At 30.3% G+C, this 27,835-nt stretch overlaps 1 protein-coding gene across 3 annotated transcripts in view; it reads right to left on the bottom strand.

The window, feature by feature from the left end:
• Window positions 1-2,474: 2,474 nt before the first annotated feature.
• Window positions 2,475-27,835, bottom strand: part of LOC111626065 (retinal rod rhodopsin-sensitive cGMP 3',5'-cyclic phosphodiesterase subunit delta) — a 31,821-nt gene continuing 6,460 nt past the window's right edge. Inside the window, exons 2-7 of one of the 3 annotated variants that reach the window (XM_023369346.1) lie at window positions 23,204-23,266; window positions 15,840-15,865; window positions 8,920-8,949; window positions 6,205-6,351; window positions 5,735-5,840; window positions 2,475-3,678 (exon numbers count right to left, since the gene is read on the bottom strand). In XM_023369346.1, the coding sequence (XP_023225114.1) occupies window positions 3,597-3,678; window positions 5,735-5,840; window positions 6,205-6,351; window positions 8,920-8,949; window positions 15,840-15,865; window positions 23,204-23,266 (454 nt within the window). In that variant the 3' untranslated portion in view covers window positions 2,475-3,596. The remainder of the gene's footprint in view (window positions 3,679-5,734; window positions 5,841-6,204; window positions 6,352-8,919; window positions 8,950-15,839; window positions 15,866-23,203; window positions 23,267-27,835) is intronic. The other 2 variants (XM_023369347.1, XM_023369348.1) reach the window with 2 other exon arrangements.

Raw genomic sequence — 27,835 nt, 5'->3', positions numbered from 1 at the left:
TTTTCCCCCTTTTTCTTCATCTCTTTATTTTTAATTTCGTTATATTTTATTTTTATATATGAATTAATTATCAATATTAATATTGTTAAAGTTAGTCAATATTTTTACTTATAATGTTGAAGTTAAATGATTTATTTTTAAAACAATCCAACGAAGATTTTCTTTTAGAATTTTTCTCGCTAGGAGGCGCTGAAATTTATATACATTTAATTCACTTATTGGAAGAATCGAATCTAATTAATTTTATTTTCTATTTTATATTCCTGTTTTAAAAAAATATAAATTTATAAATTAAGTATTAAAATTTATGTATCGAGTTAGCTTTTAATTTTATTTTACAAATCTAGAGGTAAGCGTGTAAGCAAATAAACCAATGGCAGAGTCCGTTTCCTATGTAACGGACTCTGCCATTGGTTCGCTTGCTTAATCGTTTTAAATTAGATGCACTTATTAGAACACTTAAATACTTTCAGAAACACTGTAATATTATAATTTTGAAGTATTATACTAATTTTTTGAAAATATTTCTTCCAACTTTTGTTTTTGTTTATTCATTCGTTTGATATTTATACAAAATTTTAAAGCTTATAATTGAATATTAAACGTGTAATTTTATTTTAATTTTTAATTATGAGAAACTATCGGCACTAAGATCTGAAAGGCCCACTGTGTCGGATCGACCGAAAGTTGCGAAAACCGATCCACCACCTCTTGAAGTCCACGAGAGTCGCGTTTCTTCAATTGAGTTCAGCACCCGCCATACAACGCAGAATTCCGAGGGAAAGCTGTCTCATCTCCGTTAAAATCTCGTAGGCCGCCGGCACTCGTCACATGTTCATAATCCAAGCAATTCTGGGAAAGGTCCAGAATCGAATCCGGGCCTTCTCCAGAACGGCAAGCCGAAGCTAAGCTGACATGGACATCCGCACGGTTTCTTTCGCGTAATATTTTGTTTCATAATTGTAAAGATTTTATTTATTTTGAGTTCAAAGAAAGAAAAAAAGAATTCTTTCCGAATTTGAATTTTTTAAAACTCTTTCTATACTTTAGTCATTAAGAGAGCCATTGTTTTAGTAAATTCATTATGGATCCGGCCAGACCCACAATGGGGCAACCGGATGGTGAAGGACGAAGACCGACATATTAGGACGGATCACCCTACAAAAAGTTCCTGGTTCCTGGGGGTTTTCGACCCATTCGATTTCGAGTCTCCCAAAGTGATAGACTGCCACCTTAAGCACTCGGCCATTCGGCGTTTAGAAAAATAGGAGAGACGAACGCAATAGTTACAATCAAGAGAAGAAAAGAAAGAATAAAAATTATCTGGATTTTAATCGGAGTTTCTTATCACGAAATAAATATGCCCCGTTAACCAAAGAATACCTCGAGATTATTTCGTTCTTTGAATTTCGAACCAACGAGGACTTCCTGTGTATTAATACATACGCGTGATACGTATTAACAGTAAGCCAAACTCGTGTTTGAAAATAATACTTCGCGCACCAACTGAAATCAATCAGCGTTCACAAAACGTGAAAATTTACGTAACGGCCGCGGCCGTTACGTAACATTTTCACGTTTTGTGAACGCTGATTCTTACTTCTAATCTTTTGCCCTACGGCCGGCCGTAGGGCAAAAGATTAGAAGTAAGAATATTACACCACGTCGACGTTTTTCACGCAAATAAATATAAAGTCTTTCTAAAGTTTGTCCTCCGTTTCATTGATGGTGTAATAAGTCTAGCGTGAATCTATACCGTGACCATGGAACTACGAAACCAAAATGTCGGCTCCATAGGAAACATTGGTGTCCTGGCCTTGATTGCAATTAAAAGTATACTGTAAAACTTTTACAACGGGAAACTTATGCAACTCGTTGCTGGATTTTTTTACATTGGATATAGTTGCATGTTTAAATCTTCTATTGTAAGAAATTTAAAAACGACAAATTTTAGTTCTATTTACATGTAACATTTTGAATTTTTAAAATTTAATTCGGCCTTACCGAACCCATAATGGGCTTGCTCTTTTCTTTTACTATTCAATTTTTTCTTTTCAATTATTATTATTTCACTTGTGTGCAGATACAAAGCAATCCTTAAAATTACATAAGGCATATCCTTAAACCTCTTAATTATAATAAGGAATAATACGGCAAGGTGTACTGAAGGTATAGTTTGCTATGCAACATTCAGAAAAAATGTATCATTCTGTTAACCGAGGATTGATAAGAGAAGCATTAAATAGTGTTTTTCTAAACATTTCCCACCTCTTGTAATACTATTGTAGTGATTACCTGCATACCCACTCACTGGTAACTGCATAACATAATTTTGAAGGCAGCACTTGAACTGCTGACCAAAAAACACAATGGCAAAAGTAGAATGGCAATCTATTTAGAATAGATTTTGTTTGCAAATTATGTAAACAAAATCTATGGGATATGGGATAGAAGAAAATATATTAAATACACACTCACTTTCATTCACTTTTATTGTGATTTAACATATACAACACAGCTTTTACTTGGGAAACATATTCATACAATTAAATAATTTAAAATAAAACAAATATTCTGATGAAACTTTACTGCAATACTCCATTACATTAAATAAGTTTTCTTTTATATTATGTGATTAAAAATTTGGCGGTTGTGACTAAACTATCAATAAATAAAAGCTCGTGCTTATCTCTCACGAGCAGTTGATTTATACTGCAACAAGTTTTAAATGAAAAAACTGTTGCAGTGATCTATCTAAACATATTTGAGCACAAGTCAGTCATCTGTGTTTTAATGCAAATTTTTTATTATAATGAATATAACAACTTCATACTGTACTCAGCTGGATGCACTAAGGGTGTTTTTTTTTCACAGTTCCAACATAAATACAGTATTTACATTATGAAATTCTATCAAGTTTTATGTTTTGTAAATTGATATCACAATGTTGTTACAATAAAAACATAAATTAAGATAAATATTTAAAATTAAATCAATGAAAATTGTATTAGTTTGAATGTAGTTATGAAAATGGCATTATTTTTGGTAATTTTCACAATAGAAATTGTTCTTAGTCGTCAATATTGTATTGTATCAAAACAAGAATGCAAAGTAAAGCATACTTTAGGTATAACATATGGAAATAAAATACAAATATGCAACATCATATCAATCTATTTACATGCAGATGTGGGAAACTACAATGAAGACAGTGTGNTGCATTTTTTTTTTTTTTTTTTTGTCTTTTTTCCAGATACATTTAAGTATCTCGTACTTGTGATTACATAGGATGAGGCAGTTTTTAAGAACACAAATGTGTTTGGAATAAAATTAAACAATGGAATGTCATATAATTAGTTAATTTTTTTTTATATATAAAGTTTCAATTCATAACAATTTTATTTTTTTATCTTGTAAGAAACAATTTCATTTCTTTCACAGTTTGATTTTTTTCCCTCATAAAAATCATAATACATCAAAATAGATATTTTTTCCATAATAATTATATTGACATTTATTGTGGAATGACCAAACTAATTAGGTGCATTAGAGTTCTTTCAATAAATATCCTTTCATGAGATATGTTGTTTATTTTTTTACATGTAGAAAAGACGAACTTTTGATGTGCTCACAAGCAGATTGTCATCGTAAAATTTTGTTTCTATGACAACATTGCCACTATAAGAAAAAAAAAAAAAAAGCAAATCATTATTAAATTTTAACAAAAAAATCAAAAACATGATTAATTAAAATAACAATCTAATCAAAATACAATTTATCAAAAGCAGAAATAAAAAACACATACAATTTGTACATATTTACTATTTCTATCCAAGCTAATATAGCTATTTTATATGCATAAGATAAATTGACATTATATCCAGAATTTTCCTGATAAAACAACGAAAATTCTTATTTGTCTTCAAAAACAATTTAATGATCAAAATCTTTAAACATCCTTTAGATAATTTAGATTTCATTCTGCCATTAAAGTGAAGAGGAAATCTTACAAACTCTTTATCTTTATTTTCTGTATTATTTTTTATGTTCAAAGTATGAATGTTTAGTTCCAATAAGTAAGGACAGGAATGCCCAAAGGGAGTAAATTTTCCTGAGACTCAAGAAAATTGTATAAGGAATCCTATGTTTTTCTGGGCTGCAATTTGAAAAAAATTTAGATCTATAAATTCCCACTGTTGTCCATTCACCTGTCTGTCTGTCTTTCCTTAATCTCAAGATACATAGATGAAAGATGAGACCAGATATGGAAACCTTAGGAGCAGGAGTACCCAATTAACTACAGTAGACCCCTCTAAAACATGGTAGATATGTTCTGTTTTATATGAATTCTGTGTTTTACGAGTCACTTAAATACATGAGCCAATCACAGCCCAGCACGTGTGCAGTTTAGGGACTATGGCTGTTTGAAAGGTTTTCTTCCATAAAATTAATTGATTCTAGACTAATTTGACTCAACATTTCCAAAACACACATAATTTTTTGGGAATAATCCATATAAACTGCGCTATAAAAAAAAATTGTATGATTACTTATCGAGTGTGCACCGTTCGACGATGCCATTGCTTAAGCTTGTTTTCATCACGGAGCGGTGCATTAAACGGCGGGCGCATGTTTTCTGATAAGTTATTTTTTTGCGAAAAATTTGCTGAACCTTGGAGACATCATTAATATAAATATAATTTTTATGGCGTTAAATAATAAAATGTTTTTTAGTAGGTCCAGTGCTCGTTTAAATTCAATGGTTTGTGCAATATCTGCTATTGGTCTAGATTCGACCAATCCTGTCATGAAACGAATCAGTGATGATGTTTAACTGTATTACATGAGTCTCTTTTAGCATGTTTATACAAACATGATCACAATTTTTCACCATGTTATACGAATCCATATTATATGAACCCATGTTATAGGGGGTCTACTGTATATACAAACTTCTGATATAAACCAGTCATGTTATTTCAATTAAAAAATTTTCTTTTGAAAGGTGTTAGATAGATGACCGGCACAACTCTATTGTTAAAGTAAAATTATGATGTACAGAGGCAAGTCACTACTAATTTGAAGTGAAGAGAATATATTTTAAATTAAATAAATTAAAAATTACAGCCCGGCATTGTGACAATGTTACAATAAATAATTGTTTGTTTCATTTATGTCCTTTAATATATAGTAATTTAATTTAATGTAGAGCTCCCATTCTGTGTCTATAGAAACTCATACATTTGAATAGACAATAATTCATTAAGTCATCAAATCACAGCTGTATATGTTACACTTTTAAATTTTAAAAATCTAAAAATTAAAAAAATCCTTTTAAAGCACTAAGATTTGATCAATTTGTAATCATTATTTTAGGTGCAAAAACAACATTAAATTTTGAATTTTGTGTCATGCAATTAGAAGCATAATTCTATACAATAGCAATCATTAACTTTGTAATAATATTGTCTATCTTTTTAAAAATACAAAAGAATGCATACAAAATTAGACTGAAAAAATCTCAATCTTAAATTTCGAGTTAGCAAAATGATTTCAAAACTACTTCAACATATAGAAACAGAGAATCTAGGTTAGAAGAGTTATGCTGGGATAAAAGTAAAAAGTAAACTTATCAAGTGTTTGAGCTAAGGAAGTTTAATACAGTAGATTCTCAATAAATCAAAGTACTAATAAAAAAAAAAATCTTGAAAAAAAATGAATGATAAAATCTTACTTTAAAACATTTGCTGGCATCATTTGGGATTCAGGAGCAGCTTCAATAAGTGACTGCCAAGTATTAGTAGAATTTGGAATAACAAAACCAAACTCAAAGAACCATTCTGAAATAACATTTTACATCATTAAGAAATGTTTATCTTTTCCATATATTAATATTTTAAATTTCAATTTCTTTTTTTAATGATAAATTACTTTGAATGGATTAAAATTTGTATATTAACAAACCTTTAATCTTAACAAAGAAAACAATAATACAAAATTATTTATGTAAATACAGTAATTTTAAATATGAATTAATTATAAAAATTATTTGATTAAAACCTCAATTATAATAAATTTCAATTTATGTAACTTAAAAGTTAATTTTTATAAAATCTATTAATTTAAGTTTTAAAATAATATCTATTATATATATAAATGTGTAATATCTAATAATTTTTGTAAATTTTGTACATTAAAAACAACCTTCTATGCATCTTCCTTTAAACAGAATCTTCTGTTCTAATCGAAATTTTTCTAGAGGTTCCACTGATGAAAAATTTAATTCTCTGGATACTGCTCTACATTTCAGTATTTTTTTGGGAACACGTGCTGCAAAAAAATTTTTTTTATCTGCAATTATATTTTAAGAAAAGAAAATAACAAATAATTATTAAATGTACAAAAAAAAACAAAAAATATATATATGTTCATATTTATAATCACTAAAAAGCTAACTAATATTACAGATCTCAAAATATTTTTCTTTTAATATTTGTTAAATTAAGTTTTTTAAAACCAAATTTTAACACAATCTTAAACGAACAATTTTTAAGTATTTTTATTAAATAATTCTAAAAAAATTATTCATTTAGATCTTTAGATGTAACGAAACATATGAAGAAAATTTGAATCATAATGTATGTTTACTTTTCTGATTTTCAGTTAAAAATGTTTATAATGGTTTTTCCTCTCATTACTCCATTTTTATATACAACTTCTTTTATAAAACCATAATTTTTACATATTGGCTTTAATTGCTTATTTATTTTTAAACTTTCATAAACCAATGATTCAAAAATATGTTTGTTCTTTTTTAACAATTTTTTCATATTAATTTTGAAATTGATTTTTCGGAATTTCTATAAAAAAGTAATAGTGGTAATATTTAAGTGAAAATTGTTTAGAAATTACTCATTTTGTGTGATTAATTCAAAAATTATTTATAATCTTAAAATGAAAATTGTATTCAGGAAATACAATAATAATAGTGACATATTATGGCAAATTCTTTAACAATTACAGTCCCAATAAACAAAGTAATTTATGATATTCATAAGGCAAAAATACTCAGTTGCTAACAGATGAGATAATTGTTGCATGCCTCAATGTTCAATAACCAAATTTGTGCACATGGTAGGTTTGGAGGTTTGAAAAAAAAAAATTAATTAAGAATTGAACTGTATATTGTATATAACATAACTGAGTACTTAATGTCAACAATTTATACATTAAACCTTTAAGCCAACACATTCAACTTACTATAAATACTATCATTTTCAACCTTATTTAAAGTTGTTCTAAAATCTAGTTCAATTGGAAACTGATATCTTTGAAATAGCTTGAAGAAGAAATTTAAATAAGGTCAAAAACGTTAGCATTTAATAAAGTTAAAAATGCTCGAAAGTCAATGCTCTATTTATTTTTATCCATTCAGTTCCTCCTTAGTCTACTGTAGAGCTCTGCACCATGACAATGTCTCCAGAAAAGGAAAAGCACAATTTACAATGAGCAAATAAACATGATAAATACATGTTGATTCAAAAGAGACAATGATTTGTATATTATATATTTATTATCACTGATATTTATGACAATGGAAACTCTAACAAGCTTCAAACTTTTACACCTCTGCAGTTATTTGGAAACATATGTCAGTTACCATATCAATTTTTGTGAAATGACAAGTAGATGATGTCTGTTGCATGCACTTATAGTCATGAAGTCAAGACTCTGATCATATGCTTTTCAAGTTAGGACTACAGTAGAACCCCTCTAATCCGTCACCTTTGGGACTGGGGGTATGGTCGGAACGCAAAAAAGGTCGGATTATCAGAAAAAAGTAAAATAAACAATCTTCCCCTTTGTCCAGTCTTTGTAGCACTGCTAATTTTTCATTTAATGAAAGAGTAACGTGTTTACGTTTCACTCCTGAATGTTGAAAACACACACAAAACTGTACATGTACACACAATGTAAAATATATACTGTAACGAACACAGAAAAACGCCACGGACAGTGAGTCACCGACGAGTCAGGACAAGTTTCTCGACTCCGACCACGGTCGGATTAACCGGAGTGACGGACTAGCCGAGGGCGGACTAGAGGGGTTCTACTGTACATGGTACTTCATCCTGGGTAGTTTCACTTCCAGGTCATTAAAAAATAGCATTGAAATAAGAAAATACACTAATTTCAAATATTTTTATATCACTACAAGTAAAAAAACAATAAATCAGTATTTTTTTGGTATGTACTTTTGTAAATCCTATATTTTTACTTGTAGTGTGCCATGGAGTTTTGGAAAGTACCCAGATGTGATGTGCTTATTGCAGAATACTGGTCTACTACTGCATTGTATTACTCTATACTCCAATACTGTAAAAATGAATATACTATGTTATGAAAAAATAATGATTTTTAAAACCGCACTTAAAAAAAATTCATTATATTTTCTCTGTGTAAATTTTTATCCAGTCATTGTTTTTAGTGGATTGATACTTTAAAAACAGTATGTCTTTAAATTTTTAAATTAATTCAAAATTAAAATTATCAATGTATAATTGTTGAAATATCTACGTATCCAGGGGTGGATCTAGGGTTTTTGGGGACTAGAGCTTTATTGAAGTCCAATGGGACCCCATTTTTTGTTAATACAAATAATACTCTAACTTATAATTATTATTATATTATTAATATTAACTATTTTTTACTATAAGTGNTATCCACAATATTACTTTTTCTATATTATATTCATTCTTCTCAAATAACTAATTGTACTCTAAATTTTTATATTGTCTAACAGATGTAATAATTTTTAGTTGATAATTATTTAAATTTCAGAAAAAACTTTGAATATTTTTCAAATTTCAAAAATAAATATATTTTAGTTTATCAAATTTTGTAAAAAAATTATTAGACCTTCTCTTATAGGCTGGCAATCTGTGGTATCTGAAAGAAGCAATATCAAAATAGTGAATATAATTACAGATTCATCAAGTTAACAAGTTTCATGAATCCTGTTATGCTGTAGCTAAAGAAGGATGGAGAAGTTTAGCTATATATCATTCCTCTAAAATTTAGGCAAATCTCTCTATTTTGAAAATTCTACACTTTACTATAAATAAAATTCATAAATGTAAATACACCAGTAGAAGTTTGTTAAACTGGCACATACAGCACCAGAGTGATACCATCTATCAAACATTTTTGTATTTTTGAAAATTTTGATAATTTATATTTTTGATGTAATTGATCATCATTCTCTCTGATTTTTTTAAATTCCCCAACTAATTATGCTTAAAAAGAATCACTCTCCTGTATATCAAAGACTGAAGGAAACTGCACATTCACTAATTCTGGCCTTATTCTGTTTAAATCTCTTAGCAGCTTTCTCATCATTTCCAGCTAAAGCAGACTTCAGTAGATAATGCTGCATAAACCCAGTTTCATTGTCATTTTGTATGTGACAAGGCAATAAATCATTACACTGTACCAACTGCTAAAAAAAACATTGTAGTGTTCCTATACAGCAATACGATTGGTAAACTTTTGTTCTCCACAAATATCATTTTTGAATGAAGCCAAATGAACTGCCAAATTATCAGGTTATAATTAGGCTATGTTTGTAGAGTTACTCATCCCTCGCAGTATGACAAATTGACAAAATAAAACAGCATTTGACTTACTATGCACATATGCTATTGCTTCTCCAACTTTTTTGTTGTTTCTTATGTTAATTAGAAAAAATAACTAAGTAGATGTGAAAAAGTCCAGTGTATAGTATCAACACTTCATGGTGTTGACACTATACACTATAAATAATTACTGAATTATTAAAACTAAAAATAAAATGTTTGATTAAATTAAAGTAGTTTATTCTGTTATTAATCCATAACCATAAATTTATATGGCTTTAAAAAGAAGAAAAAAGCATTTATTTACTATTCATTAACAAATCTTGTATAATCCATGTACAAAAGTATATATTTATTAAATTTATGCCTTAAATTTCCAGATCTTTATAAAATATTAATAAACTGGAAAAAAAAATCACATTTTTTTTGCAATCAAAATTATTAAAATGATAAATTATACCATTTAAATTAAAACTATTTATTATTTTTTGTACTTTGTTAATTTTTGAAAAAATTCTGTTTATTGCTTGGGAAAATTTTTGGGTCCTAAAAATATTCCGCACTTCTTTTCATAAGTTGTATTGCACCACATTACATCTTGCTGCCTGTAGATGCACTTAGTCAAGCATATTGTCAGCAATAAGGCAGCCAAGGAGGTAAATCTGACTTTTTTGACAAATTTCCTGACTTTCCATGACTTTTTCTGAACACTAATGAAAATCCCTAATTTTTCCTGACTTTTCAGATTTGTAGGAACTCTATATACATATATATACACATGTGTAATGGTGTATATACACACACAATCACACCATGACAGAGTAAAAGCAATAGTTGGCTGAGTGCCATGGAGGTGGTTCTTGGGTACTTTGTTCCTAGTTGGCACTATGAGTGACATGTATGGTTATATCTAAACTAGCAAATAAGCCTGGCATTTCTCGGGCAAAAAGTAACAATAGCAAAAATTAAGGTTATTACATTATAGCCAATCTTACTGATTTTCACAGAATACAAAAATTAGTCCCCCTGTTTCCAGACTAATAAGAGAACTTTTAGATGGGTCTAAAAATATGTTTGATTTTGCACAAAAATGCATTTGCACCTGTTAATCTTGTATGCTGCTTTCTCTTAACACTTCCCCCCATGGAGGAAGTGTTAAGAATGAAAGTGGTGTTAACCTCTCTTCCGTGGGGGGAATTATGAAAAATCCCTTCTTAAGCCTGGTACCCATATGCGGCAATGGACGACGGAAATCGTTGACAGAAACGGTTGCCATTCCATCATCTTTCCGTGTCTCGTGTACTCACATGCGGAAATTACCCTACAATTGAAACGCGCCATCTGCCAGCCGTAAATATAAACAAGCTACTACAGTAGATAGGCCACGTGCCAGTAGTCGAAAATCACGTCTACCGGGATTGCTTTGTTATATCAATTAAACTTTTTAAGTTTGCCTTCGATCTTATCGCAAATAAAAAAACCTGAAAAACGAATAATTTGGATAGGAAAAATATTGTAAATCGTCGAAAGTTAGAAACAGTAAGTCTATTTGACATTAATATTTAAATCGGATAGTAATATAGCGTATAAATAAAATATATTAGCGTATTAGTGTACAAATAAAGCGTTTTAGCTTGCCGACCGCCATAGTTTGAACGCTATCGTCCCACGTGATCTTTATGACAGCATTACTAAACGGTCCTCCTATTGGTTTAATTTTTACCATGCCGCTTTCCGTCGCGGCAAAAGTTGAAAATTTTCAACTTCGTATTCCGTCAACGTCGATGGCAAAAGTGACGTCATTTTGCCGTTCCGTCATCCGTTGCCGCATGTGGGTACCAGGCTTTAGTGTACGCATCCTATTAAAACACAATCAAAAATGCAAAAAACCGCATCTAAAATAGTACAGTAGAAGCAGAGTTCTTCAGGGTAAGCCTTAATCCTCTCCCTCTCCTCCATGGAGAAATTTAGAAAAATCCCTTCTTAGTATACGTTCTTGTGACATACCCTAACTGTGTACCAAATTTCAACTTTCAACTCCTAACTGTTTGGGCTCTGCACTTAATTATTATCAACCTATCTTGATTATATATATAGATTAGTAATTCTGTCTGAGGCAAAGATTTACTTCCAGAACTATTAATTTAGATATAACTGGAATAGTGTGACTGGTAACACACCTGTACAATAAGCAAAAGTTGACTTTGACTCCAACTCTGGGCCAATTCTTTTCTTCCAGAAAATTCTAAATTAAAATTAATTTACTATAATTATTAAAATTGTCACAAGATAGTAGCTTAACCACCTACCTCTAGACAAATTGCTCTGTATTTAATTATTAACTTAGCCTAATCATAACCTAATAATTTGGTAGTTCATTTGACTTTAATCAGAAATTGGGGTTTGTAGAGTTGTTGTCTACATATCATTTTTAAATGCCATGTTATTGTTTGAATCATAGATGACAATCATCACAGAAAGTACTGTACATGCCTTATTGATGTTCATTTTGGAATTAAATGCTTTTGCTTTCTTTTTCAATGATCATTGGGCCGATAATTGGAACTCCTTCAGAGCATTTTGCATTAAATCATTATACAAAGCTGAATCTAATTCAGTCATTTTAGTTGTCTTTATACACAACTTTGTTTATATGTTTAATAGGTGCTTCACTTTCAACTATAAATGACAACAGCTTTTCCTTTTTTATATCACAGATTGTTCCAATGGTAAAATTGTTCATAACTTTTTTGCTGGTTTACCTCCTTTTCCAGTTGTCTAACATATTTTTATTTTTATTGTTACACTCAATTTCACACATTTCCTTTTTACATCTTTTGCCACTTTTTCCATTTTCATTCTATTCTTTTGCATAAATGCTAATATTGGTATATAAGATATAAGGTGATATAGATGGCTAGTAGCTCCAAAAGTTTAGTTTAAAGATGAGGTATGTTGTCTCAAAATCTAATTGGCTTGTCAATTCTATCTGCTTTAATTCTATAACTTTTCTGAATAAATGTGGGCTAAAAAGTGACACACATGCTGCAACTGACATTACTGTGCAAGATAGCTTCTTTTATTGACACTGTCATGCAGATGTAGTTAATATTGGATTCGTGTTGAAACCTGTAAACAAGAAGAATGCTTTTCAAGTCCAAACTTGAAAGATGTTTGCATCAACTTATTTGGTTATTGTGGCATAAACACACATTACACATAGGGGGAAAAAAAACAGTCAAAGTATCCAACCAATCAAAAACAAGAGGCTAGAACAAATTGAATAATTTTTCTTGATCACGTTGCTCTCAATTCCAAAACTAACCTCCTGATATGTACTGTACCTATGTTTGGCTGTATCTCACCTTCACCTTTATTTCCTCATAGTCTTTAGTATATCACATATCCAAACAAATTTTGATTTACAGAAAACTCACATGCAGAATTATTATTGGACAATTCTGGAATATTGGCTACTTTTCAGAGAGTGTTGGATTACTATACATTCCAAATTATCAGGTGCCAGATTAATGAACTTCTACTGCATAACTTAATTAACATTTTAAAGACTTAAAGTTCTTTTTATAATAAAGTATTTTATACTTTATTTAGATAGCATATCTAGAATAATACTGGTATAACCTGTAATTTTGATGTTTGTTGTAAAACTGCTTAATCCTTCTTTAGTAAATATTTAATAATCCATTATGATATACATAAAATAAAAATCATATGTTACTTTTATTTGAACTTTAAAAATTAGAAATATTAAAACTATATAATCATTATGTTCAATGTACCAGATCAGTGTTTCCCAACCTGCCATGACACACAAGTGTGTTGTGAGAGTGCCACAAGTGTGTTGCAGAAAAATATTAAATATTTTTTTATAATTTTGAATAAGCTTTTTTTTTTAAATTTCATTTATCTTTCATCTTTTTACTATGGCCAACTGAAAGAAGAAGGAAGTACAGTAGAGCATCGATTATCCGACCCCCGATTAACCGTCACTTCGGTTAACCGACCGTTCTAGTCGGCAAATTTCAAATGTCCGCTAGTGATGTGGCACTACAATATTTGGCTATGTCTTGGCTACTTTAATATTATTTTTGTTAAATTTTTGCGTGTTTTAGCTGGCAACACGGCTCGACCATTGAAGGGAGGCCAGTATTTAAACGAGACTTAATTTTCTAATTATGAGTGGTTGTTTGTTTTGTGAGCAATAAAATAATTTAAAAATAATTTTTAATGATACAATAGCGACAATTATTACTTTAAAAAAAAAAAAATTTGTTAGGCTTAACATCGATGAAAATTCAATGCAAAGTTGGTTAATAGCGATATACTAATTACATGGGCTATACTAATATATAATATACTATAGTAATAATGTATTTTTTTCATTCTTTTCGGTTATCTGATTTTTTCAGTTATCCGACCAACCCGAGTCCCCAATTGAGTCGGATAATCGATGCTCTACTGTATTCACTAAAATGCAGACTGTTGCAAAATTTGTGGCATCAGTATACTTCTCACAAAAGTTGCATTCATCTATGCATATGCCAGTGTTCCAATTCTGTGGAGCTTCTATAAACATTACAGCTTACCAGCTTAAAAACTGATACTAGCTCTTTATGCATTGATTCAAATACTCTTTTCATTTTTATATTATATTTGTAAAATTGTGAGTTTTGTCATAGTAAGTTTAACTTTCTTATTATGAAAATTTTTAACAATCAACCATAATTTATTTTAAATTATGATGTGTCACAGAAATCTTATTAAATACAAAGTGTGTTGCTAATCCAAAAAGATTGGAAAACATTATACCAGACTTTCAAACAAAAAGTTTACTCATGAGAAATAAATCAAGGGATTTGTAACATTGAGTTAGATTTGGAGATACCATGAGACTACGGAACTTGTACAACCTTACTCCATGTTACAACAAACATGTAAATTTTGAATACATAAATAAATATTTACTACAGATTCAAGAGATAATATTTAAAACTATGTATAAATTCACAAACCATCCTTACTTAGCAAAACCAAATTTGATTCTTTTCATAGTTAGATCTCAATTATCTCAAGATACAAATTCTGTAAGATATAAATTTATGTATGGTATCTGTTTTGTGATATATGTCGGTTTCAATATGACCGTCCTTGAACTCAATATTTGTCAAAAAAAATGTACTGCATTATTACTTAATTGCTCTAGTTTCAGAGAGGACCCATATGGGTTATTGTTCATGCAATATATTGCTGAAGGAGAATCAAATTAACATATTGAAAGAAATAAAAAACAAAGCACTTATATTAATGAAAAGAGTCTTCATACAAGGCACAAATGAACAAATACATTAAAACTACCAAATGAAAGTGGATTAATGAGTGGTACATAGACAACCTGCAAAAGTCATAAAATTTGCATGTACTGCAATAACTAAGAAATTACAATTAGACAGAGTGGTGGTTACCTTACCAGACACTCAGAAACTATTTGCATTTGTGAAATCGCACAAATTGGACTCCCCACTAAGACCAATTTTTGATAAAGCCAGATCACCAACATGCTTATTAGAGAAAAGAATATACAATGCTTCTAAGTATGCAAAATGTCTTCAAATTTTTCCATGGATAACTTTGTTTATGAAAACTCTTTTAGTTACACACAAATCCCATGGACTAACATTAATTATAAAGTTTTTAAACATAAATTGCATAGATTGTAAGCACAGATAATTTAGAATGTTCTTGTATAAGCTTTTGCCTTAATTCTTAGTAATCCTTTTCTTTAACTTTCCACTATAGAAATTTGCTGACTCAGTTTGACATTTCCACTTATTAGTGTAAGGCATTTTCAGTTATTTCAATACTTAATTTAAGTAATAACAACAATAAGCTAACACTATATTTGAGAATCTGTGAAGCATGACGAGTCAGCTAAGTGACACCAACTCAATATCACTAAACTCTCATGCTACTTCTGTAAGTACACTTTTGTTTGATCACCCAATATTCTTATTAGTGTAAATCTACTTTTCAAAATATAAATATTTTAGCAATATTTTTAGAAATTACATAACACATCAATACTTCTTACATAAATTTGTAGCTTTCTTAAAAATAAAAATAACCATGCATTTTTTATAAAATTTCAATATCATTATTATTAAACCATTAATAAAATTTACTTACCTTCATGCTCCACTTCTGGTTTAGATCTGAAAATAAAATTACATATATAGTTTTAATCCAAAAACATAAATGATAAACTTTATATAAAAATGTAAAATTTATAAATCTAGATATAAATAATAAATTTTACAACCTGAACATAAAACTATAACAAAAAGTTGTAATGGAAATTTAACAGTAAAAATTATATAAAATCATATGTTATATGCCAGATAATTTCTTCCAGTGTGCCTGCCACTTTGGACACAGGTGCCATCTTTGGTGTAATGTTTATTGTAAAAAAATTTTTTTTGGACTGTCTATTCACCAATGCTGGCTATTTTTCAATTAATTTTTTATTCATTATTTCAATTTGTTGATTTGTTTAATATATATTTCTGAATTAATTGTTTAATTTTTTACTGCCCACCATAGTCAGCATATATTTGTATGAAGATGATTTCAGCTTATGTTTACAAGATTCTTTTGGATTAAGTAATTGATCAGGGGCCGTATTCTGGTCATCATCTCTGGTCTCTCGTCTCTCACAAGCCAGTTGCTGATTGGCTAATCCAAATGATTAGCCAATCAGCGACCGGCTTGTGAGAGACGAGAGACGGTGACAGAATAAGGCCAGATCTTTTGCAATCATCCATTTCTCATCACAAATGATGATTCAAAAATGATTGTATCTTGTTTCTTAAAATCAATGAACAGATTTCCACCTATAAAATTTTTTGCATTCTATTCAGTTCATGTGTTTTCCAAGTGCTGTAGTTTTTCTACTTTATCAATTAAAGACAAAACGGAGGGACCTAGACTATGATAGCCTCAATAAAAAAAGAAAACTAGAGAGAGCGAGTCTGTCTTTCATAATCCTATACAAAACATTGCATTTTGGAGAATCCCATTAATATTCATATAAATGCAAATTTTTGGACCCCAGTAGTGGCTATTATATCTTATTTTTCTAGACACATGGAATGTTGGCAGTGTCTGAAACCATCAGTTTTGACCAATGTTATTTCTGCAAAATTTTTCTGTGCTGTCCTGTCTTCCAATTTCACTTGTTAATGCAATTAAATCTTATATGCAAAGGCCAGTTTATACTTCATAAGAATGGAAAAGAGAAGAGAATGTCTCTCTTCTATTATTCTCTTCACATACAGGTTCATACTTCAAAAGAATGAAAGAGAATTGTGCATATGCTATTTAAAATAAAGCTTTGAAAGTGTAGCAAAAGTAAAACCTCAAGTTGTAAATTTAAAAAAAATCAGAATACATAAATTAATTTAAGAAGAGAGAATGGAAATATATAGGTCTATGTAAATATATTACCTGTTCAGATATGTTTAACTTAAAATATGTAAGTAATAAACTACAATTCATTGAAAATAATTCTGCTGTAATTATAACGACTGAGATGCAATTTGAGAAAATTGTAGACCTAAAAATTCTCACTGTCATCTGTCAATTCATTCATCCATCCATCCATCTGCATGTTTGTCCTTCCTTAATCTTGAGAACAGAGTTATAAAGATGAAAGCTGAGACCAGATATGGAAAGTTTAAGGGTAGGAAGCCGCAATTAACTATATATGAAATTCTGATGCAAACCAGAAGTCTTAATATTTCAATCCAAAAATTTCCCTTGAAAGGAATTAGATAGATGACTGGCACAACTTACTTGCTAAAGGAAAAGTATGATGTATAGAAGCAAGACATTACTAATTTGAAGATGGAGAGCATATATTTTAAATTAAATAATATGATGAAAAATTGCAGCTGGCATTGTGACAATATCACAATAAATATTTGCTCATTTCAATTCTATTGGTCTCCATGTTGAAGGGTGCAAAAGATTGTGAGCTACCAACAGAAGGAAAAGTACACTTCTGTTGACTTTTTCTATTGGTAATTCTCTAACAAAAAGGGAATTGAAGAATATCACTAGTAATGTGAAAAGTGTTGCACACTAAACCTAAATTTAGTATCATTTTCTCTTCTCTTTTCCATTCTCACAAAGTATGAACTGGCTTAAATGCAATCTTTTATGGCATACCTGTACCTCTATCATTTTGTTGATGAGATTTGTATCAGGTTGTAAAAGTGAAATTTAGAAATTTTAATTTTTTCTATCATCAACTGGAAAAAAAATGTTTATGTGAGTATATAAGTAGAGAATCGGGGCATTTCATTTCATTGGAAATAGATACATCAGCAATGTCCAACAATATGAAACTTTTGAAAAACATGTTTACATGCTATTGGCGCTATCACTTCAAAAATGGCCGCAAAGCAATGAAGGCTTACAATCTCATCTGCAGGCATTTGGCAAAGACACAATCAACAGGCAGACTTGCTATAATTGGTTTAAGAAATTTAAGGATGGAAACTTCAAGATGAACCTTTTCCAGATAGTAATATCACCATTGATGACTATGTTCTCCTGCAACTGATAGACAAATAATTCATGATTGACCATCAGAGAATTAACACAACTTGAGTGTTTCTATACACTCCAAAAATTGATAAAGTCAGATACTAGGACAAAGATGACCTTAGAGAAGCTGCCCAATCAGGACTGGGTGATTCTGCCTCATCCACCTTACAGATCAAACTTGGCATCAACTAATTATAATCCATTTTGCACCCTGCAGAACCATATTGCTAATATACAGTTCAATGACAATATCCACATGAGAATGACACTCAAGACTTTCTTCAAAGAAAAGAAACTCCCACTCATTCTATGCTCTTGGGAGCAAATTGGCAGGAAAGGTGGTGAGATGTGACTGATATTGATTAGTAATTACCTACAAGACTGAACTGTAATCATTGCTTAGTTAATTGTCAACAGTTTTTTTCAAAATGTCTAAATTTCATCTTTACAACCTCACAGTTGTATATTAATCTGTCAAATGGATTTCATCAGCCTTCTCTGAAATAATTATCAAATCCATTCAGCATTTCCCTCATACATCTTACACATGGCATGTTTACAAGCCAGTTTCTCTGAGTTACTTATCCAATTTCAAATATACATTAAGCCAGTATGTCAGCCATTACTCCAAGGTTACATGTGACAAAAACAATGCTAAACAAGCATCACAAACATCAATTCTACAAGCAATAGCATTCAAAACAACAATTACAGTGGCATCCAAATAGTGGCTGATGCTTTGTAGATCACAAATTTTTCTTTTATTATACCTTTAAGTGGCTCATCTAATACCCTGTATTAAATGAGCATAATTTTGAGTAATTTTAATCTACAATTTTAACATAATTTAGGAGCAAACACAAAGTATTCTAAATTTGGAATAATTTGACAATTCCTGATAGTCACTGAGTGATAAAAAATAATCAAAATTGTATGTCTGTTCTCTTATTGACTCCTATTCAAGATACTTCTTATATATCTTGAAAATATGTTACTGTGTCAAAAAATAATTGAAAATAATACACAAAAGTTATTAGCAGTTAAAAAAGCCTCCTTTTTTCCATATTACTTTTTTATTAGACTGTTCAGTCATTTGAAAATATAGAATAATATCATTTATCAGTAACCTATCAAGTATATTGTATCACATGTATAAGCCACACCTAGTTTATGAAACAATATATTTGGATAAAAATCTTAGAACTCCACCAAGGAATAAGAATACACATGCAGGTATAAAGAAATATGGCAACACTGCAAATTTCAAACAGGGATGAAGTGATGGTTAATGCTTACTATTGAGTGCTTGCTCAGTGCATGTTAAACATGGGTCAAGTGAGAGTGTTAAGTACCAAAGTTTAAATTGCAAGTGATATATTATGCACAAGAAAATGAAAATTGAGCAGTAGGAAGGAAGTTTGATGTAGATGAAAAAAACATGTAGTGATAGATACAAACAAAGAACACTCTTGAGAAAACATCAAAAAATCAGCAATTGTTTCACGGAAAGACAGTGAAATTCCTGACCTGAAAGAAAATGTGTTGAGATGTATCTGTGAAATTCAGGCAAATGGATTTTCTGTATCTGTTGAAATGATTCAGTTTGAAGCACAAAGGGTTGCTCAAAATATGAAAATTTCCAAAAGTGAATTTAAGGGAAGTTACAGCTGGGCAAGACATTTTACAGCACAACATGAGCTTGTGATTCAGTGTCAAACTTCAATGGCGCAATGGCTTTCTGATACCTACAAAGAGAAACTGCTCACATTTCAGAAACATGTCCTCAGCTTAAAAAAGACACACAGCTACGACTTAAGGGCAATAGACAATGCTGACAAAACACCTGTCTTCTGTGATATGCCAAGTGCCACTACAGTCAATCAGGCAGATGAAAAAGTTCTAGTGCAAACAGAGGGAGCACTGTAATGTAAGGGCTTTTGAAAATATGACATGAATTACAATGTATTTCTATAATTTTTCAAAAACATTTAAATTTAATTTTGTTCTGTATTCAATCCACATGCCTTGGATAGCTTGAAAAAGTCAGTTCAAATAACTGAAAGTTCAAAAATTAATTGTATTTGATTCTTTTACATCTGATGATGATGGCTGTAAGCTGTCAAAAGTACTAGAGAGTATATCTTAATTATGCTAATAAATTGTGTTTGTAATACTGCTATACTGTTGTGTTAATTATTTCATAGATAGTCTTAAAACATTAAATAAATAACATTGCAGTTTATTTGCATTGTATATAAGATTATATATACAATGCAGACACACTACATACACTTTAAGAAAATGCCCAACATTCTCTGAAAGCAAGAGAGAGAGATCTTTCTAGGACAATTCTGAGCTAATTCATTCATTACATTAGAAAATTCAATACTGATAATGAATCCATTTTACATCAACATCCTAAATGATATTGGCATTCAATGAATTATTTACCTATAAACTGGTGTTTTAAACTTGGTTGTGCTGAGTTTGGATAAACTAACTGATAAGTAATAGTGACACTATACTTGCATCACATATCAATGTACCAATGTCAAAAGTTTTTAGTCTGACAAACATTGAGGCAATCGTCTAGTGCAGTGGTTCCCAACCTTTTTTCATTAGCGTACCCTGTGACATGTCATATCTCTAGATTGTACCCCTCATTTAAGAAATTTAGTGAGTAACCGTATTGTTAATTTTACATATTGTAACTTTAAATTAAAGAAAAAAAACCTAAAAGAAAGAATGTATAATAAAGTTGTGATTATTGCAAGGAACATTTTTTATCTAATAATTTTTTAATACTATTAGTTTGTGATACATAATATATTATTTTTTCTGCCATAATAACTAACTTTTTTCTGTACCCCTAAACAACCTATCACGTACCCCTAGGGGTACACATACCACAGGTTGGGAATCGCTGGTCTAGTGAATCCACAAGGCTCTTAAATTAGTTTAGCCAATCAAATTATAAGTTGAAATTATTAAATTAGCTGAAAGAAATTAATTACACAACTGAAAAATTTTTGAAGCAATCATCAAAGTATTCACAATAAAATAATAAAGTAGACTAATATTTGTTACATAAACTCTTTACTTAATGCTTTTGGATGACTATCTTTAGAATCTATACAAAATTATATACACACACCCCAAAACTTCACAAAGACTACCTGTAGTATAATATAAAATTGATTTATTGATATTGATAAATCAATATCAATCAATAATACTATCATATCAATATCAATCAATATTGATATACCAAAGACTTTATTGATAAGAGCATTGTTGGATTCACAATTGTATGAACAGTATTTGCCAATTCGAGAATTCGTATATCAAAATTTATAAAAGTTATAGTTTTCTTTGATAACTTCAAAACTGTATTGCTCATTCTGATGTAGGCTACTCATGATTAGTACTGACTAAAATTTTATTAATGAAACTACTCATTAGTTGATATCATAAATACCTTAATGACAATTTTAATTATTAAAACTTCATAAATTGGAATAAAAATACTAGAAGATAAGCAGATAATTTTGCTGGAATTTATGAAGGTTATTTAATTAGATGAACATTTTTAGCTTTCTTAAATTAATAGGCCAGCTTCAAGTCATACGAGGGCTGTTCAAAAAGTATCGGACCTTTGGTCGGCAAAAATACATTTATTGATTTTGAGGTACAAAACACTAATCCCCTTCAAAGTAGTCTCCTTGCTAGTGTATACACTTCTCCCAGCATTCCTGCCATTGCTGGAACGCATCTTTTGGAATGGCCATCAGCCGGTCCGCCGCATTCCACACGATGTCTTCTCTCGACTAAATTCAGGTTCCTTTTAGCGGCATTTTCAGCTTGGGAAATAGCCAAAAGTCACACGAAGCCATGTGGGGAGAAGTACGGAGCGTGACGAACCACAGGAGTGTTGTGTTTGGCGACGAAAGCCCGAATCAAATGTGCAGAATGGGCGGATGCGTTATCACAATGGAGCTGCCAAGTTTTGATCGACCACAGATCCGGTCGTTTGCGTTGCACAGCATCGAAAAGACGACGAAGGACCTCCTGGTAGTACTCCTTTGCGATGGTTTGGCCTTGTGGTGCGTACTCACGATACACCACCCCACGAGAGTCGAAAAAACTGTCAACATGACCTTGATATTGCTGCGGATCTGCTGCGCTTTTTTTGGCCTCGAGGATCATCCCTGAAAGCCTGCTGAATCTTGTGAATGGTTTACGCTTGGGTATCACCAAGGTTTTTGGCAAAATTTGATGTAATATCGCTGCTCACGTTGTTCAGTCATTTTCCAACTTAGTGGAATCCGACGAGAGCTCACTACATATCCTCACTCATAGGCTGACTGCCAACGACTGACGCTTCCTGCAGGCGGAAAAAAATTCAGGGCTGTGCATGACTGTACGCTCCACAACTCCACCGAAAGAGGCCCCCGCGCATCATTGGTTTACGCGGAAAAAATAAAAGTCTGATACTTTTTGAACAGACCTCGTATATCAAACCAATAGAATATACCATTCTATTAATAGGATGCATAGACATTTGGCAAGTTTTACTTTCAAAAATTAAAAAATTGTTCTTACAAAATTTTTAAATTTTAGAATGTAAAATTATCGAATGTCTATGCATTCTATCAATATAATGTTGTATTCTATTGATTTATGACACATGGCTGAAAACATTCTTCTAATTAAATCATTTTGCTAGAATTCACAAAGGCTGTCTGTCTTATTGACAAATATAACAACACTGAATGATGATAATCATTCAGTGTTGTTATAGTTGTCAATAAGACAACTTTTAAATGCTCCTATGATAATTAAATGTAAGTGTGCAGATCAAGAATGTATCAAGAAAACTGAGTTTGACTACATTAAAAATCATAATTAATCTACAATAACTATTTTATTACTTGTTTACTTACAAATCATCTGACCCCTGCCACAAAATCTTTCCAGTATCAGCATCTCGTAAGTTCATCCAATTTCTGTATGTTAATTAAGAAAAACAAATTTCCACACAAATTTCATTTGATTCATTACTATCAATAGTTGAAAACTTTAAAAAGGTAGATAGCTAATAAAACATTATAAATTATATTTAAAATTAGTGTTTTGAAGAAAGTTAGTTTCTCTAATATTCATTTGAATGGTTATAACTTGGTAGTCAAGCTTGGTTATAATGAACATGGACATAACAAGTTCACAGATATAATGAGCATAACAATTTTAATTTACATGTATTTCCATACATTTCATCATAGTTGTAACAAGTGTACTTCATGAATATACCAAGCAAATTTTCGGTAGCTACGCAAATACACAAACATTCTTAATTGTTCAAGTAGTAAGAAATGTGATACTGAATTCTCAGATAAGATAACACTGAAAGGGTTACTTAGTTTTATGACCAGTGATAATTAATTTTATGACCTGCATTGATTACAGGCCTATTTATCACTTAACTTCCTTTCTTGACTAGCTTCTGGCCCTACTCTGCCAATTTACCTAATCATCATTATGATTGTAAAATTACCATATATTTTAGTTAGAAACGAGCCCTTCTATGAGAAAGATGTCTATGAAGATAAGAAAATCTCTCTCAGTTTACAAAAAAATAGAAATTATTCATAAGTTAGAAATGGTGCTAAAAATGAATTAGTATATATAAAGTTTTCTTTGTCATCTTCGACAGTATTGACATTATAGGAAAATAAAGCAATCATTAATTTTAAGCTTTGTAGATAAAAAGACTAACTGAAATCAGGCATATTATTAATAGTATTATCTTTAATTATGAATAATTAAATTATTTAATATTAATTATATTGTAGTTTATATAACTTCTAATAAAAATAGTGTAATGTAATTACATATATTTTTGAATCAACTTATTTAGAATTAAAATTTAAAAGCTAGATTTCATTAATCATCAGTGGCATAGCTACAAGTTTTTCAACCTGCAAGGCATCCTTTACATGTTTTCACTCAAAGCAGCTACCCATTCTCCCCCTAGTTATGTCACTGCTTATCACAGATATAATGAGTAACAGTTATAACAAGAAAATCTTGCTGGACCCCTAATGCTTATTATAACAATGATTAGAGTTCTGCAAATTCATACTATATAAGGTGTAACAATTTAATTACTGGAATGCACTTTAAAAAATATACATGCAGAATGGTACATTAGTGGCTACTGTGACCTTCAAAGTATACTCTTTGTGCATCTGACTTAAATTTCTGGAAGCAGGTCTGGAACTCATTCTCCAGAATACTGTTAAACAGCAGTCTCACATTCTGTTGGATATCAGTTATATTACAAAATCTTCATCCTTTCAGCACATCTTTTAATTTTGGAAACAGTCAAAAATCATAAGAAGCAATGTCAGGTGAATAGGCAAGATGATATAATTAGATAATTGCTTTTTTTGGCCAGAAAATGTCTCACTATGACTGGCACATTGTCATGATGAATGATCTACTTGTCAGGCCACAGTTCAGGTCTTTTTCTTCAAAAAGAATCTCATAATCTCTGCAGTACTTATAAATAGCATTGTTGATTGACTGCTTGTCCCTATTCAATGAATTCTTGGTGGACTATTTCTTTGTAATTGAAGAAACACACCAACATGGTCTTAAACTGTGAGTATGACATGAATGCCTTTTTAGGATTTCAAAGAATCTTTACGATATGCCACTTGCAAGAGTTGTAACATTTCAGTAGCACATATGACAATTTTCACAAAAAATTTAATATTAATGTTGCTCTAAATTTTGTTCACCCATTTTTACATCAAGGAGTACACACACAATTATTACCTTCCCAATAACTAATTATTGACTCGCTCTATCAGCTTGAAATTTATGCACGTATTAGTACAAACACATTCAAACATGAACGTGCATGTCATTTCGATACAACTGTCATGGACAACACTAAGCGGCCCTTCCAGGAATTAAATTGTTGCACCTTGTATATATCAAAATTTTCATTTAATGAATAACTTTCATTTCATTGTTATTTAAATTGTCAAAACAAAAACAAACACAATTTAACTTGATAAGTTTTATTCTCAATCAATTTCAATTAATGAAAACTTCCAGTAAATTATTAATGAATTATATATTTTAATGTAGAGGACGTGGTTGCTGTATCATCAGATGCAGTGTGTAGCGTCTGTGTAATCCAAAACGAGTTGGTAGACGAACGGACAGCAATTGGTTAGAAAACGTACGTTTTATTTAAAAAATTCCTAATTCATATGCATTTCGGGTTGGCTTAAATTCCCAACCCCTCTTCAGTGCTGTTAAGATTACACAAAAAAATATAATTTAAGGTTAGTTTTACGGTATTGGTTAGTAGGAACATAACTAAAAACGCGAGGTGATGATAACATAAAATTGCTTACTTGACATATAATGGTACAGCATAGATGTATTTTACAAAATTTTTTGATTACATAGTAGTATGGCATAGCCTATGATATGAAAAAAGTGGTATAAGGGGGAGGCTGTTTAACATATCATTTTTATGACGAACTGTATAACATAGAATATTAATTTAAAAAATATCAATGCACACTTACATTTTAGTTAGAATGTATTATTTCCGAATACAAAAAGGAACATAGTACAAAACATTTTTAACAACTGGTCTTATCCGTTGTTCGCTTAGTAACAGAATACCGACAAGTAATGTTATATAAACAGTTACCCACATTCCGTACACGGGGGTTGTGATTTAAACAATCTTTAACGCGTGGAGGCGTTCTCTATGAGTTTGTACCATTGGGGGTCTATGGACATGCCTTCTGAAACATTAATTAAGTTTTCTTTAGGGTGTTTTTTGATTTCTATGTGTTCTTTAAATTTTCTTTTATATGTGTCTTTTTCTACATGTAACACTTTTGTATTGTTTTTATTAATTTGGCAATTATAGTCTATTGTGTGGTAGTACCAGGGGGAAGTGTTATGTTTTAGGCGGATGGCTGCCATATGTTCTTTAATTCTGGTTTCTAGTGACCGGCCTGTTTCACCAATATAAGTTTTTGGATTTTGACAGTTGCATTCAAGTTTGTAAACAGTTCCTATAGTTTTAAGGGCGTTTAGTTTGTTGTTATGTTGTTTATTAATGTCATAATGGATACTATGAGATATTTTGTTGGTCAAAGATGGAGCCAAACTGATATTGTCTTTTTTTAATGACTTATTACAGCCTTCAAAAATGTTTTTTATATATGGGAAGGTTTTGTATTTTTTGTCGGATTTATATTTTGTGTTAAATCTATTTTCCCAGTATTGCTTTTGCCATGTGTTTAATTTCGATTTAGGATAGTCGTTAAGTAAAAATTTAGTTTCAAGCTCTTTTATTTTTATTTTTTGCCATTTATTATCAGATATTCTTGTATATATGTTTTTTAACTCCATGGTATAAATATTCCTTTTTATATATTCTGGGACATGTGAATAGTAGTTGATAGTTTTATTAACGTTACATGGTTTTTTGTATGTGATGAAAGAGAAATTATTAAGTGTATTCATGATTGTTATGTCAAGGAAATTAATGCTTGGGCCAATAAGTTAATCATAAATAACTCCAAAGTACCAATACCCAAATATGTAAGACATCTCCTTGCATTAGGAATAGAATATAACTTGCCCATCAATAATATAACAACAAACATAATAGCCGATATTGACAAAAGCGTAAAAGACTTAACTATTAAAAAAGAAGAAAAAGGAAATTTACTTACAACGATTATCCAAAATTTAATGCATCCAAAACAAAACAATAAACACAGAATCAACAAATATAAAATTTTTTTAAATCATACAATAAATTTCCTTAAAGCAAATAATCTCTCAATAATTAAAGCAGACAAAACCGACCAACTGATAATCATTGACAATAATAATTTACAACAGAAGACTATAGAGCAGATTAATAACATAAATTATATTAAATTAAACAATAACCCATACGAAGATATTAAAAAGGAACTAATTAATTTGGTCAAAAACATATACGCAAATAATAATTTAAGTGAAAACAATAAAAATTATATCCTTAATTTCAAAAACAACAGAACACCCAAACTAAATATAAGATTAAAAACCCACAAAAATGAAGAAAAATTCAGACCTTTAGTAGACTTCAAATTTTCCATACTTTACAACTTAGAACAATATATCAAGCAACAGTTAACCAGCATCGATCTGTCTAAATACGCCGTAAAAAACGCGGATGATGTTATAAATAGGTTACTGAAAATACAGAAAAGTAACACTGACACACTAATCAGTCTAGATGTCAAAAATATGTACCCAAATATAAAATGAAAATTAATAGAGGAAAGCCTAATCATGTTAAATGTAGATAAAACTTTAATTAATCTAATACACTTCGCGTACACCAGAAACTATTTTAAAGCCAATACTGACTTCTATAGACAGGTAGATGGCATCAGTATGGGATCAAAGATGGGACCCAAATTAGCTGAATTAGCTATGATAAACATAGATGAAAAAATAAATAATATCCCAGGCATAAAACT

Source organism: Centruroides sculpturatus, unplaced genomic scaffold (genome assembly GCF_000671375.1).
Source record: "Centruroides sculpturatus isolate CEXI.00-Female unplaced genomic scaffold, Cexi_2.0 scaffold350, whole genome shotgun sequence".
NCBI classification, from domain to species: Eukaryota; Metazoa; Arthropoda; class Arachnida; order Scorpiones; family Buthidae; genus Centruroides; species Centruroides sculpturatus.
The sequence above is the reverse complement of the archived record's forward strand: the minus strand, read 5'-3'. Positions and strand labels throughout refer to the sequence as shown.